Genomic DNA, 14,529 nt, shown 5'->3' with positions numbered 1-14,529 from the left:
CCCCTAACCCTCTCCCAAGGATGCTCTGCCAATCATTAGTCTACCGTTGGGATCACTCAATTTGCTGATATGTTTGAAAATGACAGGCTCATTATGTGGGATGAGCTGAAGTACATATTAAATATCCCTCTGTCTCAGAAGAAGACATATAATATGCTCATCAAAGCTTGCAAAGACATTTCCTCTCTTTGCCATGTCGACTCTAACAGATTCTTAAACATTAAATGGCCAAATGGATCCATTATAACCATGCTTAAAGCCAAAAACATATACATTGTTATTGATTATAATGACTCCATCATCAGTCGTGTTAACAAAGTGTGGTATACTAATCTTGATGTCCCCCCTTGGAAGAAATACTTTGACAACTCTGGAAAAGCACGATTTATCCTAAGATTAAATGTTTTAAATGACTGTTAATTCTAGATAGACTCCCCATTAGAAAGGACTTTTCTGAGATGCATTATTGCAATATTTGTAGAACCCCAGAAACGAGGAGACATATTTCCTTTCATTGCAGCTTTGCTAAAGAGGTCTGGCTCATGTTTGGTATCTCCATCCGTACCAAGTTGATGGGATTAAAAAGGGCACTAGTCTTTTTTGGAACATTCTTTCCTCTAACATTTTATGGCAGATTTGGAAATGCAGGAACGAGGAAAGATTTCAAAACACTCCCAGGGTTCTTACTGAGTCTTTTCAAAGTCTCACTCATTTTTTTGTTTTTTGTAGGTTCATATTACTATGAAAGTTGATAAAGATAAATTCAAAAGACTGCTCAAAACTAGATATGCCACCTTCTTCGCTACGGAGCTCAAGGATGTTCACGTTTGGAGGAGGCATATGGACAACATCCATCTTTGAGCAAATCATCAAGAAGCTTAATAAAGAAATTAGGAGGACCAACAAAGACACTACTGGCAACATTATCCTCGTACTCAATCAAATTCATAATCAAAAGAATGTCGTCTGAATAAAAGACAACATGGAATGGACGACGTGGGTGGATACTCACGAGGACCTACTTCATTGGTCCTTCCTTTACTTTTATGTTGGATTATTATACTCTTTGATACTCTCGATTGGAGGCTCCACCTCTTATAATTTTTGAAACTCTATGATGATGCTTTACTTTTTTTTATCTCCTTATATTTAATATAAAAAAACTTGAAAAGAAAAGTGAGACAAATTTAGTGTTTAAGTATGGAAAACAAATATGATAATACATTTATTTGTTTACCAAAAACTACCTATATTCTTTGGAGTGATCTTATGTCTTTTTAAAAAAAAAAATTGTACGATTAATTAAATCTAACACACTTAATTTAGAAAAATACAAGATAAAACTTATGTTAAATTCACAAGATTTGCAATTTAGAAATTAGAATTGTAAGGTCTAAAAATAAAAGATGCTGATGCTGGCCCTTTGGCACAGCGGCCACATTATGCAATCCAAAGTTCGCTGAAAAAGTGAAGCAAATGATGACGCGCATATCCAACAAGCCAGGGTAAACACGAGCTCAATGATTGGCGTGCGAAAGCAGAAGGGCCAAAAACAAACGAAATACGATTGTATGTGTCCAAACTCCCGAAATAAGATACACCTAACAGAGAGAAACGCCTTTGCCGAAAGGAAATTATATTATACACAAGGCAAAGGCCGCTCAAAAGCAAGAGCAAGCGAAAAATGAATACCTAAAACTAGGGTTAAATATATATATATATACACACACATGTACATGTACAGAAAGGGGAGACCGAGAGCGGGGTCAAAGGGGGGCGTGGTCCATTTGGTCCTGTTGGAGGAGTGCCACGTCAGCAGGAGGGGGAGTGAGAATGTGGGTCAAGTCTTGGAAATAAGGGCTGTCCCGCTGCTCCCTCTTCCCTTCCGCCACTTCTCTGTACTCCGCCACCAGTTTGTCCCACTTCTCCCTGCACTGCTTCCCCTCCCTCCCGATGCCCTCCCTCCCCAGCCTCTCCGCCACCTCCTCCCACAGCCCTGCGCGCCGACTCGACCTCACGAACCTCCCTTCCATTTCGCCCCTGTGCTTTATGAGCCTCAGCACCTCCCCCCTCCTCCAGTTCTTCGACCTCCTCTTCCCCCCCCGCGCCTCCCCCTCCCTCTCCCTTCCCCCCTCCACCTTCCTCGCCAGCAGCGCCACCGCGTTATTCAGCGCGCTCCTCTGCGCCCGCTCCTCCGCTCGCCACCTGTCCTCCTTCTCCTGCCTCATCTGCTCCCGCGCCGCCTCCTTCCTCTCCATCGCCTCCACCACCTCCCTGAAGAAGCTCTGCTGACGGACCAACACGTTCCCCACTATCTCCTCCACCTCCTCCGCCGTCAAGTACGAGCACCGCCGCCGCTTCCCCGCCGCCGCTTCCTCCTCTTCCGTCCGCTCGCCGTCGTCGTCCTCGGGGTTTTCCTGTACGGCTGGCTGCGCCGCCGCCGCAGTAACGGCGGCGTACTCCGTCAGGCTCTCCTTCTTGGCCCTGGCGGAGAGGAGGGGATGGAGGTCGTCGAAGAAGGGGTTGTCGTGACGGCTCTTGACGCCGTCACGGACTTCCTTGTACCCCGCCGTCAGCTTCTCCCACTTGTCCCTGCACTGCTGCGCGTCACGGCTTATCTTGTCCCTCTGTAAACCCCCCGATATCTCATCCCAAAGCTCCGATTTTCTGCCGCTCCTCGCAAACCTCGGCTCCAACTCCGAGCGCAGCTTTATCAGACGCAGCGTCTCTTGACGGGTCCAGTTCTTCGACCGCTTCTTGTGCTGTTGCCGTCTCTTCTCCTCCTCTGTTTCCGTCGCCTCACACGCCGTCACACTCTGCGGATCCGTCGATAAAACCACACAGTTATCCGTCGTGTCTTCCTTCATCATTCTTCCTTGCTATATTTCTCTAATTCTTCCTACCAATCTCAGAACAGCCTCAGAATTCGCCAGAATTGACCGTCGAATTCAGGATCGATGAACCCAGCCGTCATTTTTTTCTTTTCTTTTGTTACAGTCGCCTGTAAAAAATAAAAATGCAAAGCAAAAAGGTGCGTTCTGAAACTTAAAAGCTTATCCGCTGAACTAGCTTTGGCTCTGCGTTAACCCCGATTTAACGATCAAAATCCACGTTCGCTGCTCCAATTTAGAGGCGGTTTTCGCTAATTTGGAGGCCCCATTAGACAAATAAAGTCAAATGGATAAGACCCACTATCTTTCTTTAAACAAACGGATCCGACTCAATTTTTTTAATTTTTACCCACATCGAACTCTTCTTCGCTTTTGACCGGTAGCTTTATTATCTGGAGTGATTCAGACGCCACTTTCTTTTACCGAAACTGAGAAATTTGCTAGAAGACTGGGGCAGTGGTATTTGTTTTCTTTTTTGTTGAGGTGTTTCAGATTAAGGTTTTTTTTGTTTGTGTGTGTCGCGCGCGGAGAGAGGCGGCCTGGGTAAGGGTTTGACTGTTTCCCAATCCCACGCGATTTGTTTGGAGTCTTTGCAAATCCCCATCACGTCCTTTTCCCAGGCCTCTGTCTTATGTGGACTTAGAGGAAGGTGGTGAGTAAATTTCCCATTTCTTGGCTTTTACATTAAAATAAGCGTATGCTGTATTTCATTTATTAGGTGGAAAATAGACATGTACTATTTGTCTCTTTCCTTCCAAATTTCTACTTCACTCTTTGTAAAAATTTCATTTTTTTCCATTATTCTTGTTCTTCTTCTTATAGAGAACGCATCATCGCCTACCACTTTTATCCATATTCATGACTGATTGGAGTTCTAAAAATATTCACCCAGTCATTCGTATTCTATTGTGAAACTTTTAAGAACCTCTTAACCATGTTTGACAAATCTCACGATACCGAGTACATAGTTGTTTCCCATGCCAATCAACTTGCCGAGCTTTCAAGTTATGCATTTGTGTATCTTTTAATGGTGTGGGCGCCTTTTTAGATTTTTTAAATGATTTTTTTATAAAATGTTATATATATATATTAGAGGTAGATAAATTATTAAAAAAAAATTTAACAACAAAATTGTACTCGGGTCCATTTAGGTGTGGGAATATAAAAATGGGAATAGGAATATTTTTTCTGGAATAATTATTCTTGAATAGAAAATGGAGTTACATATTCCTGTTCTTGTTTGGTTCCCCCAAAATTTAATGCATAATTCACAGACTCAAAAATTTATGTTTTCTAAAACTTAAAAAAATTGGAATAGGAATACATCATCTATTTAGGTGGAATAGCAAATGCTCATTTTTGGGCCAAAATTGGAATATGTATTCTAATTTTATTCCTATTCTAATTCCGATTTGGTGCATACAAACATAAAATTCAAAATTTTAAGAATATACGTATGCATATTCTACTTCTATTCCCATTGCCAAATGGGCCCTAAAATATAGCTTTCAAGCAAGAGTGCGAGAATAACAACAAAGTACAAACATAATGTTACAATTTAATATACAAATTGAATCTAATTTTGACAGGTAAAAGAGGCAACACAATTCTAATTTTTTTGGTCTTCAAGTAATTACATACCTTATTAGAAGTAACAACAATAGATTTATGCCATGGAAACCTTCTATTTGTTGAATTAAAGAAAAATTTTGAATTTTCTTCTCAACCTTGACCTTGTACAACAGGAGGCTTTAGTTATTGAGTGATGCATAGTTTCTTAAAGTTGACCATTCGATACTTTTAAATTTTGAATTTCAATTTTAATTTTATCCGCCAATCAACTAAACATAATAGAAAAGAGAAATCAATCAATAAAATATGTTTGGGTAAAGCTTTGAAATTGTGAATCCCCAATGATTATTTTCACCATTATTAAAGAATCATTTATATATGTTGATTCATCAACACAACAAATCAAACATCATTAACAATTTGTAATATCCCCTCTAAATATATAATCTAATATTGATATTCATATTCGCAATTAACTAAAAGAAGATGTATATTGATTACTAGATAAATAAATATTAAACATATCAAGGTAATGGAATGATAAGTTATAATAAGTTAATATACCTAACAAATGATATCATTTCTTGTATAAATGGAAAATACAATTAATACTACTAAGCATAAATAATATGACCATTACAAATTGTTAAATATTAAAATCAATCTCATGAGGGTAGACTAAATAAATATATAATCTTCAAAATAACTAGCATAATAAATGTTAATAAAAGAGTTGATATATATAATCAAAACATATAAATATCTGAGAATTTATCACCAATAGGGATTTTTATCATGATTGTCACCTTCATGGAGAGAGATCCATCTAGTGGAATCTGAGCCTGAATAACAAGCCCCTAGCCCTCTACCAGGGGTGTTCTGCCAAGTCCTGGGCTAAAGTTGGTATTTCTCAATTTGCTGATATCTTTGAGCATGATTCTCTTATCCCTTGGGAAGATCTCAAGATTAGATTTAATTTACCTTAGTCTCAGAGGAAAACCTATAATTTAATTTCTCTAGCTTCTAAGGATATTCTTTCTCTTTGCCATGTGGACTCTTATAGATATGTTAAATGCAAGTGGCCTGACGATGTTGTTTTAGATAAGCTTAAAGCTAAGAATATCTATAAGGTTATTGCTCATAATGTGGATATTCTTGCCCATGTCAATAAACTCTGGTATTGTTCTTTTTATATTAAAGTTTGGAATAAATTGCTGAATTCTCTTTGGAAAGGCCCTTGCGAGCCTAAAATTCAATGTTTTAAATGGTTGTTGTTAATTGATAGACTTCCTATTAGAAGAGATAATCAACATTCTAATATTTGTAATATTTGCAGATTACCTAAATCAGGTAGACACATATTATTTGATTGCCTCTTTGCTAAAGAAATTTGGAATTTATTTGACATTTACTATCCTATTAATGTGAGCATCATTGAAATTGTTATTGGCCATATTAATGGGATTAGTAAAGATGCTAATTTATTTTGGAATATGTTGTCCTCTAACATTCTTTGGCAGATTTGGAAATGCAGGAATGAGGAAAAATACCAAGGTAAGCCAAGGGTTCTTACTTAGTTTTTTTGAAAACTCACACATTTTAAAATATTCTTGCAGGTGCAAAACACCATGGTTATTGAAAAGGACAAATTAAGCAGATTTCTTAAAGATGGACAGACTTCTTTCTTTGTTCACGATCTTAAGTATGACTATCAGTGGCGAAGGACTATGGATAATCTGCGGATGTTTGAGCACATGTGTTGGAAGCTGATCTAAGCTATTAAGAGGAACCATAATGCCAGGAAGGAGGATATCTATATGTTGTCCCAGATTCAGGAACAAAAAACTATTGTTTGGATGGAAGGCACTCTCGATTGGACTGCTTGGGTTGATCTTTATTGTGATATCTTGTACTAGCCTTCTGTTGTTCTTTGATGTTCTTTAGTTGATCTTTTGTTACCTTGGCTCTGGTTTGAGGCTTTGCCCCTTTTGTAGTTCTCGAAGTCCGGTGTAACTTTTTTTAATCTCTCTATATCTAATAGAAAAACATATAAATATAATAATGTTATTGATTATCAACACCCTTAGTGAAAATAAATAATTAAAGGAGTGGCAACTAGATGCAACCTTCTAACATGGAAAGCCCACCCTATTTAAGTGGGTTGGGTGGAGTTATGGAGACATGGAAAAAATCTTTAAAAAATCAATCTTGAAAAAGGATAAACATGCATTCATTACGTGGTATAGTGCATGGAATAACATTGGAAAATACCAAATTATTATTAGTTTACAATTGGAGTATTTTTTAAAGAAGGAACAAAAGCACATTTCTCATTTTGGAATTTAAAAAAAAAAGGAAAATAGTCTCATTAATAAGGAAGGATATAGGAGTTGGAGGATTAAAAAACAACAAAAAATTAATTTAGAACAATACAAAAAGTCATTTTTCTATTTGAATAATAAAGTGAGAAGAGGACAACTAAAAAGTAGCCTAATTAATAGGGATATATGTCTAGATTTTAGGAGAATAAAGTGGAAACTAAATAAGAGGGACTAAAGACACAAAATTATTATATAAGGTGACTTGGGTGAGATTATTATTACTATATAAAGAGATTTAGATAAGAATTTGAATTAATAATTTATCTAATTTTAATAAAGAAAATAATAGTGAGAAGCATATAAAATAAAGTGATTTTAAACATATTGGGCAAGAGAAGTTTAAAAATAAGGAAAGATGAAGTGAAAGAATAGAAGCAAAGAATTGATGTATTTGAGAAATAGTTTCCTTATATTTCAATTGGAGGAAATATCAAAAATATTTACTTGAATTATTCATACTAATTTGGGAATAAGAATTCAGTAAAAACATATCCCAAGTGGGAATATTACACAATTATATTGTTATAAAGTCCAATATGTCCAAATACAATTGGCAAGTCACAATATGCAAAATTTCACTACAGTATAGTGCCTTCCAAGCTGTTAATTGTTCCTCAATATTAATTGTTCATTTTCATTTAAAAAATAAATTATTGGTAATATGAGTTCCTCACTTAGACTTAGTAATAACTAATCAACATAAATTCATATATTCTAATAGAGTACACACATTAATCATGTAGATTTACTTTCTCACTATCATAAATGATAATTTATTGTAACATATTGGGTTTGGTTTCCTAATTAAATATGATATTTATAATTAGATCAAAGATTGACAATTTTTTTGTGTGCTAATGTTCATGCTTTGCACACTCTAACATTGAATATGCTATTTCAAAATTGATAGAAACTATGTATAGAAATGCTCATGATCATAAAGTTTATATCAACAAATTGTAAAGAAAGACACACACACACAATGAAAGAAGTGATGGAATACAAAGTATAGTTAGAGAAAACCCTTAATTGATGTTTTTTTTAGGAAAGATATGCTTCTAAGAATTTTGTCATTATCCAAGTATTCATTTCAAAGGTTATATCACCTTCATTAATATTTGGAGCCTCATAATTTGATAAACTAAACCCTTGCTTTCTTGCTTTATCTTTGAAACTCTAGACCCAACCCTATGACTATGCTTTATAAATACCACACCAATGAGCATATGATATATTTTGAAGGACAACAAACATGTTTAACTTTGAGTTTCTAATTGATTAAAACATCCTTGTATCTTTCAATGATGCAAGAATGAGGAAAATCTTGCTCCATGTGACTTTTGGAATTCTCAAACTCTTATATATTGTTCTCTATTAGTTCATGTCTATGGTATGATAACTTATGCATTCATTTGATGCAAAAAAAAAAATATTTAACCGTACCGATCAACCAATGAGAATAAATAAGTATCAAGTTTTAGTAGTCTAAAAAATAATAATGAACTATTAATATTTAAAACATGATTTTTTGACAAAAAGATTTTTAAAAAATATATTTAAAAACATACAAATTTTATAACATAATCACGGTGGGAAAATTTGAAATCTCCCCTTCAAAGTTCTAGACTTTTAGATCTTGAACAAAGTTGGATGAAGTAGAGTCAAGGGAGGTAGGTCATGGCCTCCCTAGTCCAAGTTGTCACTGTGTAGGTTGGTTTCTCCATGTATCTTTTACCTAGGATACCCCACATACTTGAGTGATGTTCTTCTCTCTTCAATTTTACCATGAATATGAACAAGTCAAACTGACATGTATAGGTTTTATGCTCCTTAATATTGTACAAAACAACAAGACTCAATTTTTTGGTCATCATTTCCAAGCTATAGTAAGAAAAAAGCTTGCGTCCATTCACTTCAGAAAAGTAGACAACTTAATAAAACAAGGCCAATACAACTAAGTCTCATTTTACTATTTAGAAAAAAATTAGGGCCATAAAACCTCTTGGAATGATTCTACTACACAAGTAATGGGTATCCAATATATAGATTGTTCAAACATTAATAACAATGCGAGGAGAAGAACATAAGGTTTGTGTAATGAACCATTAAAGCATGCACGCCCAAATTTCAAAATTTAAATAAGTTTTATCTTGATCAATGATTACAAGGGTTTAGATTTTTCTTTTGAAGATAATAAATCACAGGTAGATATGATAGTGTTTTGCAACTGCAGTCGATGGAGCTTGTTATCCAAGGGCAATGTTTGATTCCCATGAGTGTTATCTATCCCCAATATTTGTTCAAGGAACAATACAAGGTACTTGGGAAATCAAAGTAGATAATATTTTACTATCAGAAAATGTCAAGTCTTTTGATTCATGAATTCATATTTTGTTAGAAAAGCTTGTGAAGCGTGTGCATTTAAGTTAGTAAAGGAAAACTCTGGGCATTGTTCAACTTTGCTCAAAGTGTGTATTATTTAAAATTTGAGTATTGTGGTTTATGAAATATAAAGCTTAGACATGTGTTGGCTTACCTACAACAACTCTAATTTAAACCTTTTAAAATCAATCCCTTTTCTTTCTAATTGATAATTATTGTTAATTTCACATGATTTTTATACGAAAAGATAACTTTGACAAGAATGTTGAACCTTTGAACTAAAAAGTTCAAGTTGAGAAGTACAAATCCATTAGTTCAAAAGTGCCTAAGTACACAAGGTACAATTCAAAATGATTTTTACTTAAAGTGTTCACTAAGTCGACACTTCAATTGGTTGAAAATTTCAAAGTTCATAGGTTCAAAGAGCAAGTTTGATCAGTCAAGGCTCCCAAAGTTTAAAGGTTCAATGAAGGGCTTGAACTCCATAATCCACCCGAATACAGAAGGATAAAAGTTTGAGGACCATATACATTTAGAAGCCATTGTATGCTGCCAAGAAACATTTCAATATGATTTAAGTCATCGAGTCATACTTAATGGAAACCAAATTCACAGTTCATCAAGTTAATTCTGGCGGTGCATGATTAACAATTTTCCAATGCCATTGATCACGTCATATCCAAATCGTACCCGAATACTGAGATGCAATATCGTTTAGATAAACCGCCAAGTATATACATACATATCAACCGAAAGGTTTCTATTTAAATCATCTGTCTTGAAGACATAATCAAATCTCTGCTTCTTTGGCATGGTTTCAATGTGCAAACAAATCCCAATTATGTGGGTTTAAAAGAAACACAGGTCAGTTCTCATACAGAGTTAATTGCTTCCCAATTCCCAATTGTTCACCATGAAATGAGGGAGCTTTGTAATACTTCAAAGGCAAGTAAATATAGGGATACATTAGGAATATATCTTTCACTGTTTTAATATCAATTACAACAACTGTAATTATTTTTCAAACCAAACTAAATTGTCTAAATTTTCATGAACCCTCTATTAGGTAAACAAACAAAAGAGAAATTGTTTGATGTAAAGATCAACTTCTTTGACTCCCCTCTTGAGTGTTTAGGAGTATGCGATGAACTTGGGTTTGATTTCATTGATTCACATTTTTTTCTATATAGAAATTAAAAATTATTTATTAGTCCTTGTCGTAAGATACGAGACTATGGTTTTCAATGTCTTTCTTCCTATTAATCTGGTTTAGGAATTCATGTAAAAAAATTAAACCTATAGTCTTCCTTCTTATATTTATAAAAGTTAATTTTTAATTATGTTATTTCTATTTTTTGATTGGTTCAAACTATTTTTTCTAATAGTATTTTCTTTAATTAATTAACAAATTTGATAATAAAATTATGGTTCCAATTGGCATTAAAAAAGACCCTTTACATGCATCTTCTATGCTTCGCCGCTTAACATAGATGCAAGGACATGTGGCAATGATAGCTCCTCTCCCTAACCGATGTCTTCTTTGAAGTGCTAGGGTTTTTGTTCACTATATTGAGAGCAGATGTAATTGGGAAGATGACTGAGAGGAGTTGGACCCAAAGAAGAGGCATGGTGCAAGTCATCTTTTATTGTAATTGTAAGTACAATGTTGCCCAATTTCTATTTTTAGTGATCATATTTCTCTTTTTAGTTATCATTTTCTCTTTGTTTGCAGTTATACAAATTATTTTCAAAGTTTTTTCTCATCTTATATATTCATGTGGTTTTCATTAAAATTGATTGATTTACAAGAAGAGGCATTGCTGACAAAGGGTGAGGCACTGTTTTTATTTGGAGTATTCTATGTCGATCCATACAATCAAACCATAAACTAGCCATGGATGAGGTCATATAGCTTGACCTATCCTGGCTATGATGAACCTTTGTACAATAATAGTGTGGTTGTAGTGTGTGAGCGAAAAAATCCAGACATATTTTTGTTGTAAAGCAACCTTTGTACAATGATAGTGTGTGAGTGATACATCTAGACAAATTTTCTACCCTAAACCTTCCTTCCACTAAAAAATGGAGAAAATTTAAGGTTTTAAGCAACCTTTGTGCTAAAATTAATTTGGCCATGTTGTGTGCAACCATTAATCATTAAATATTATAATATTAGGTTTTAAGCATCTTATATATTTGTTGTTGTTGTGTGTGCAAGGGATATTTTAGAGCTTCCCACTCCCATTTCTTATGAGTTGCTGAAAAGTCAAAAGAAGATGAGACAGAGAATGAATTTTTTAGTGGTAGGTCGTACAATTTTTAGTTCTTACACTATGGCTGCCTTTTGAAATGAGAATGTTGTAATCATATTGAATCTTTGACATTTCTTTTTGTTAAGCTCTTATGTTTTGTCCATGGTGTATATATTTGCACCTAGTATAAATAGAAAAAAATTATGTCACCAGCAAAATCATTGATCAATCAATAATTTTTATTATTATTATATTTAACATTTTTTTATTTCAACTCACATATTTTTGTCATGAATATCCATGCTTTGCAAGGGACTTATAGATAGTGTGGTATTGGGGCTCATGCTCCTTTAACATTTTCACTAGTCTCCATTATTTAAAATGATTTTTGAATTATGATATTATTTTTATTAAACTATAGACATCTATATGAAAATTACATTTAAAGTATACCTTTGATTCGCTGGAGGTTAACTATTTGTATATCTTGCTTGCTCACTCAAAAAAAAATTCTAAGATGCAAGAGATTTAGAAATGATAACTGAGAGGTTTCTATTAAGAAAATGCTTTCAGTTTACATGTACATTTAAGGAGGAATTAAGTTCATATATATCTTTTCAGAGGAATTCAGTTTATATTTATCATTTTGAAGTAAGGTCTAGTTGAAAACTAGCTTATCTTTCCCATAGCAAAAGTAAAACGCTTCTAAACCATGAGGCTGAATTTTCCAATGCTACCAAAAATCCCTGTTGTGATTGGAGATGCAATATACCTACTAAAAAATAGAGCAACTAGACCTTCCCTAAACATGATTCTTTCTACACAAATTGAACAAGTGTTTATTTAGATAAATAGGGTGTTTGGAATATATACATTTTTAACAGAAAGTATAAAATCATACATTACTAAGATTATCCATCAAGCTTGCTTTGTCTCGTAATGATGGAAGTTTTATAAAAAGGTTTACAAGACCAGTGAAATCTTCATTTCGTTATTACAAACTATTTTGAAAACTACAAATTCTTTCACCTATTTAGAGGATAATGTGATAAAGAAACTTTTTTCTTTTTGCAACTATTGCAACAACTATGATCTTTTCCAGCTCTAAAAGATTACCTAGCAATCCTAGATTATATAAGCTTATTAAGAAATGACACCTACCATGATGATTGTTTTAAAAATTGTTTAGATATATAAAATCTAAACAATGTAAAATATTAACAATGACTTACTTTGTGTAAATCACATTTTAAAGAAAATTGCAAGTTTACTAATTTGTATATTCAACAATATATGTAGGAAAAAATAATCTCATAATAAGTTCTTCAAAATTGATTAAAGGATCTTAAATATACATTATATATATTTAATTTGAATATATCCTTATCTAACCTTCCAAGTTGTAGAACTTTTTTTCAAATTAAAAGAGATATGTATTTTATAATTTGGCTTCTTATATTTTTTTCTTTGGTTCTTGCCTCTTATATCATATTAAGATCATGCTCTAATAGTAATTGCAATGGAATAATGTACATATTGATATAACATAATATAACATAATATAACCAAATATAACTAGTAGGTTTCTATTTCTTTTTCTATTATTTTCATGGAAGCTATAATTAAATTTGTTTCATTCTTTGGAGATGACTTCTAATTTTAATATGATCCCCTCAACTTGGACACACATATATAAATTTATAATCTTAAAAAAAAAATGATATATAAAAATATAGTAAATCTTGTGTTGGTTAATAGTTAGTTACCATTTCTTATATATAGGAGAAATAATAATATTCTAGTGTCTTAATCATAATGAGACTTCAGTTCTGGTTTAAGAACCTTTCAACTTCACTCGTAGATCAAGGTTTCATTGACAATAGGTTCAATTTTAGATTATTCAACCTATAATAAGTTATCACATATTCCTAATATGTATATGAGACAATTCAAACAATAAATAATATGTTTTAAACTACCAAACATATATATTATATATAATTTGGATGATAATGAATTGCAATTTTTCATTATTAAATAGTATTAGTAATTTTATTTATGTTTAGCTCTATAACTTTTGTCTCATTTAAATCCATTCATACAATATGTATATTAGATTTGATTGTCAATGTTTAGCAATTGAATAGTCACATAACCTTTAGTATTATAAAATAATAAGAATGATTAAAAAACAAATAATGATTTGATATATTTTAGTTGTGTAATCTATTCTCTTTTCAAATGTTGGATCTTGTGGAGTACAATGGTGATAGGCTGAATCAAAAAGAAATTGTGGATACTTTAATATCTATACTTTTAGCAAGATATGAGATGACAAGTTTCTTTATTACTTGTCAAAATATCCCAAAATTTACATTTTATTGAACTTTTTATTAGACTTGGCAATAGTATAAATAAATTTACAATGGCAATAGTATAGATAAATTTACTTGAACTTTCTATCATTGTTGTAGGTGACTGTTTATATTAAAATCTATAACTTACATGATTAAACTAATGAATTTTAATAAGTTTTTCATTTTTTTTTTCATATCCATATAAATAAGGTATAAGTTTCTAAAAGGTTGGAGAGTACTTATTTGGTTGTTTACCCTTTATATTGATCCAAATTACTTCCAAGACCCTCAAGAATTCATCCTTATTAGATGGGATGTAGGATTTTTAAAATAAAATCTAGAATAAGATTTTATTTTAAATTATAAATTATAGTTGAATTACTATTGACATTGTCACCATACATTGATAACTATTTCTCTTATTACTATCACCATAGATTGATAATCAAATGGCATTAGTTAACTACAAAATTAAAATGCAGAACGATACCATAAAACTTACCTATGTGCTTTTGCATTCTCTATATCAACTGACGATGATTAACTAAATAATCTAAACCAAGGTGACTTTCTTTCCTTGAGCTGTGAAATGTAAAATATTTCAGCCAAATCTATCTTTGGTGCAATGGCAATCATTTACGAAATTCTTGCAAAAGTCTCTTAGATTTTTGATAGAAGAGACAGGGGAGTGACA

General features: G+C 33.0%; 1 protein-coding gene across 1 annotated transcript; it reads right to left on the bottom strand.

Moving 5' to 3' along the window:
• Positions 1 to 1,543: 1,543 nt before the first annotated feature.
• Positions 1,544 to 3,524, bottom strand: LOC149532338 (uncharacterized). Its single transcript, XM_089805218.1, has one exon. It carries the CDS (start codon positions 2,868 to 2,870, stop codon positions 1,767 to 1,769), a length of 1,104 nt encoding a protein of 367 aa, XP_089661344.1. The 5' UTR covers positions 2,871 to 3,524; the 3' UTR covers positions 1,544 to 1,766.
• Positions 3,525 to 14,529: the final 11,005 nt, after the last annotated feature.

The sequence above is a fragment of the Cupressus sempervirens genome, chromosome 10, assembly GCF_028749045.1.
Source record: "Cupressus sempervirens isolate cs-2001-9-10 chromosome 10, ASM2874904v1, whole genome shotgun sequence".
NCBI lineage: Eukaryota > Viridiplantae > Streptophyta > Pinopsida > Cupressales > Cupressaceae > Cupressus > Cupressus sempervirens.
This window is presented reverse-complemented; position numbering and strand designations above follow the sequence as displayed.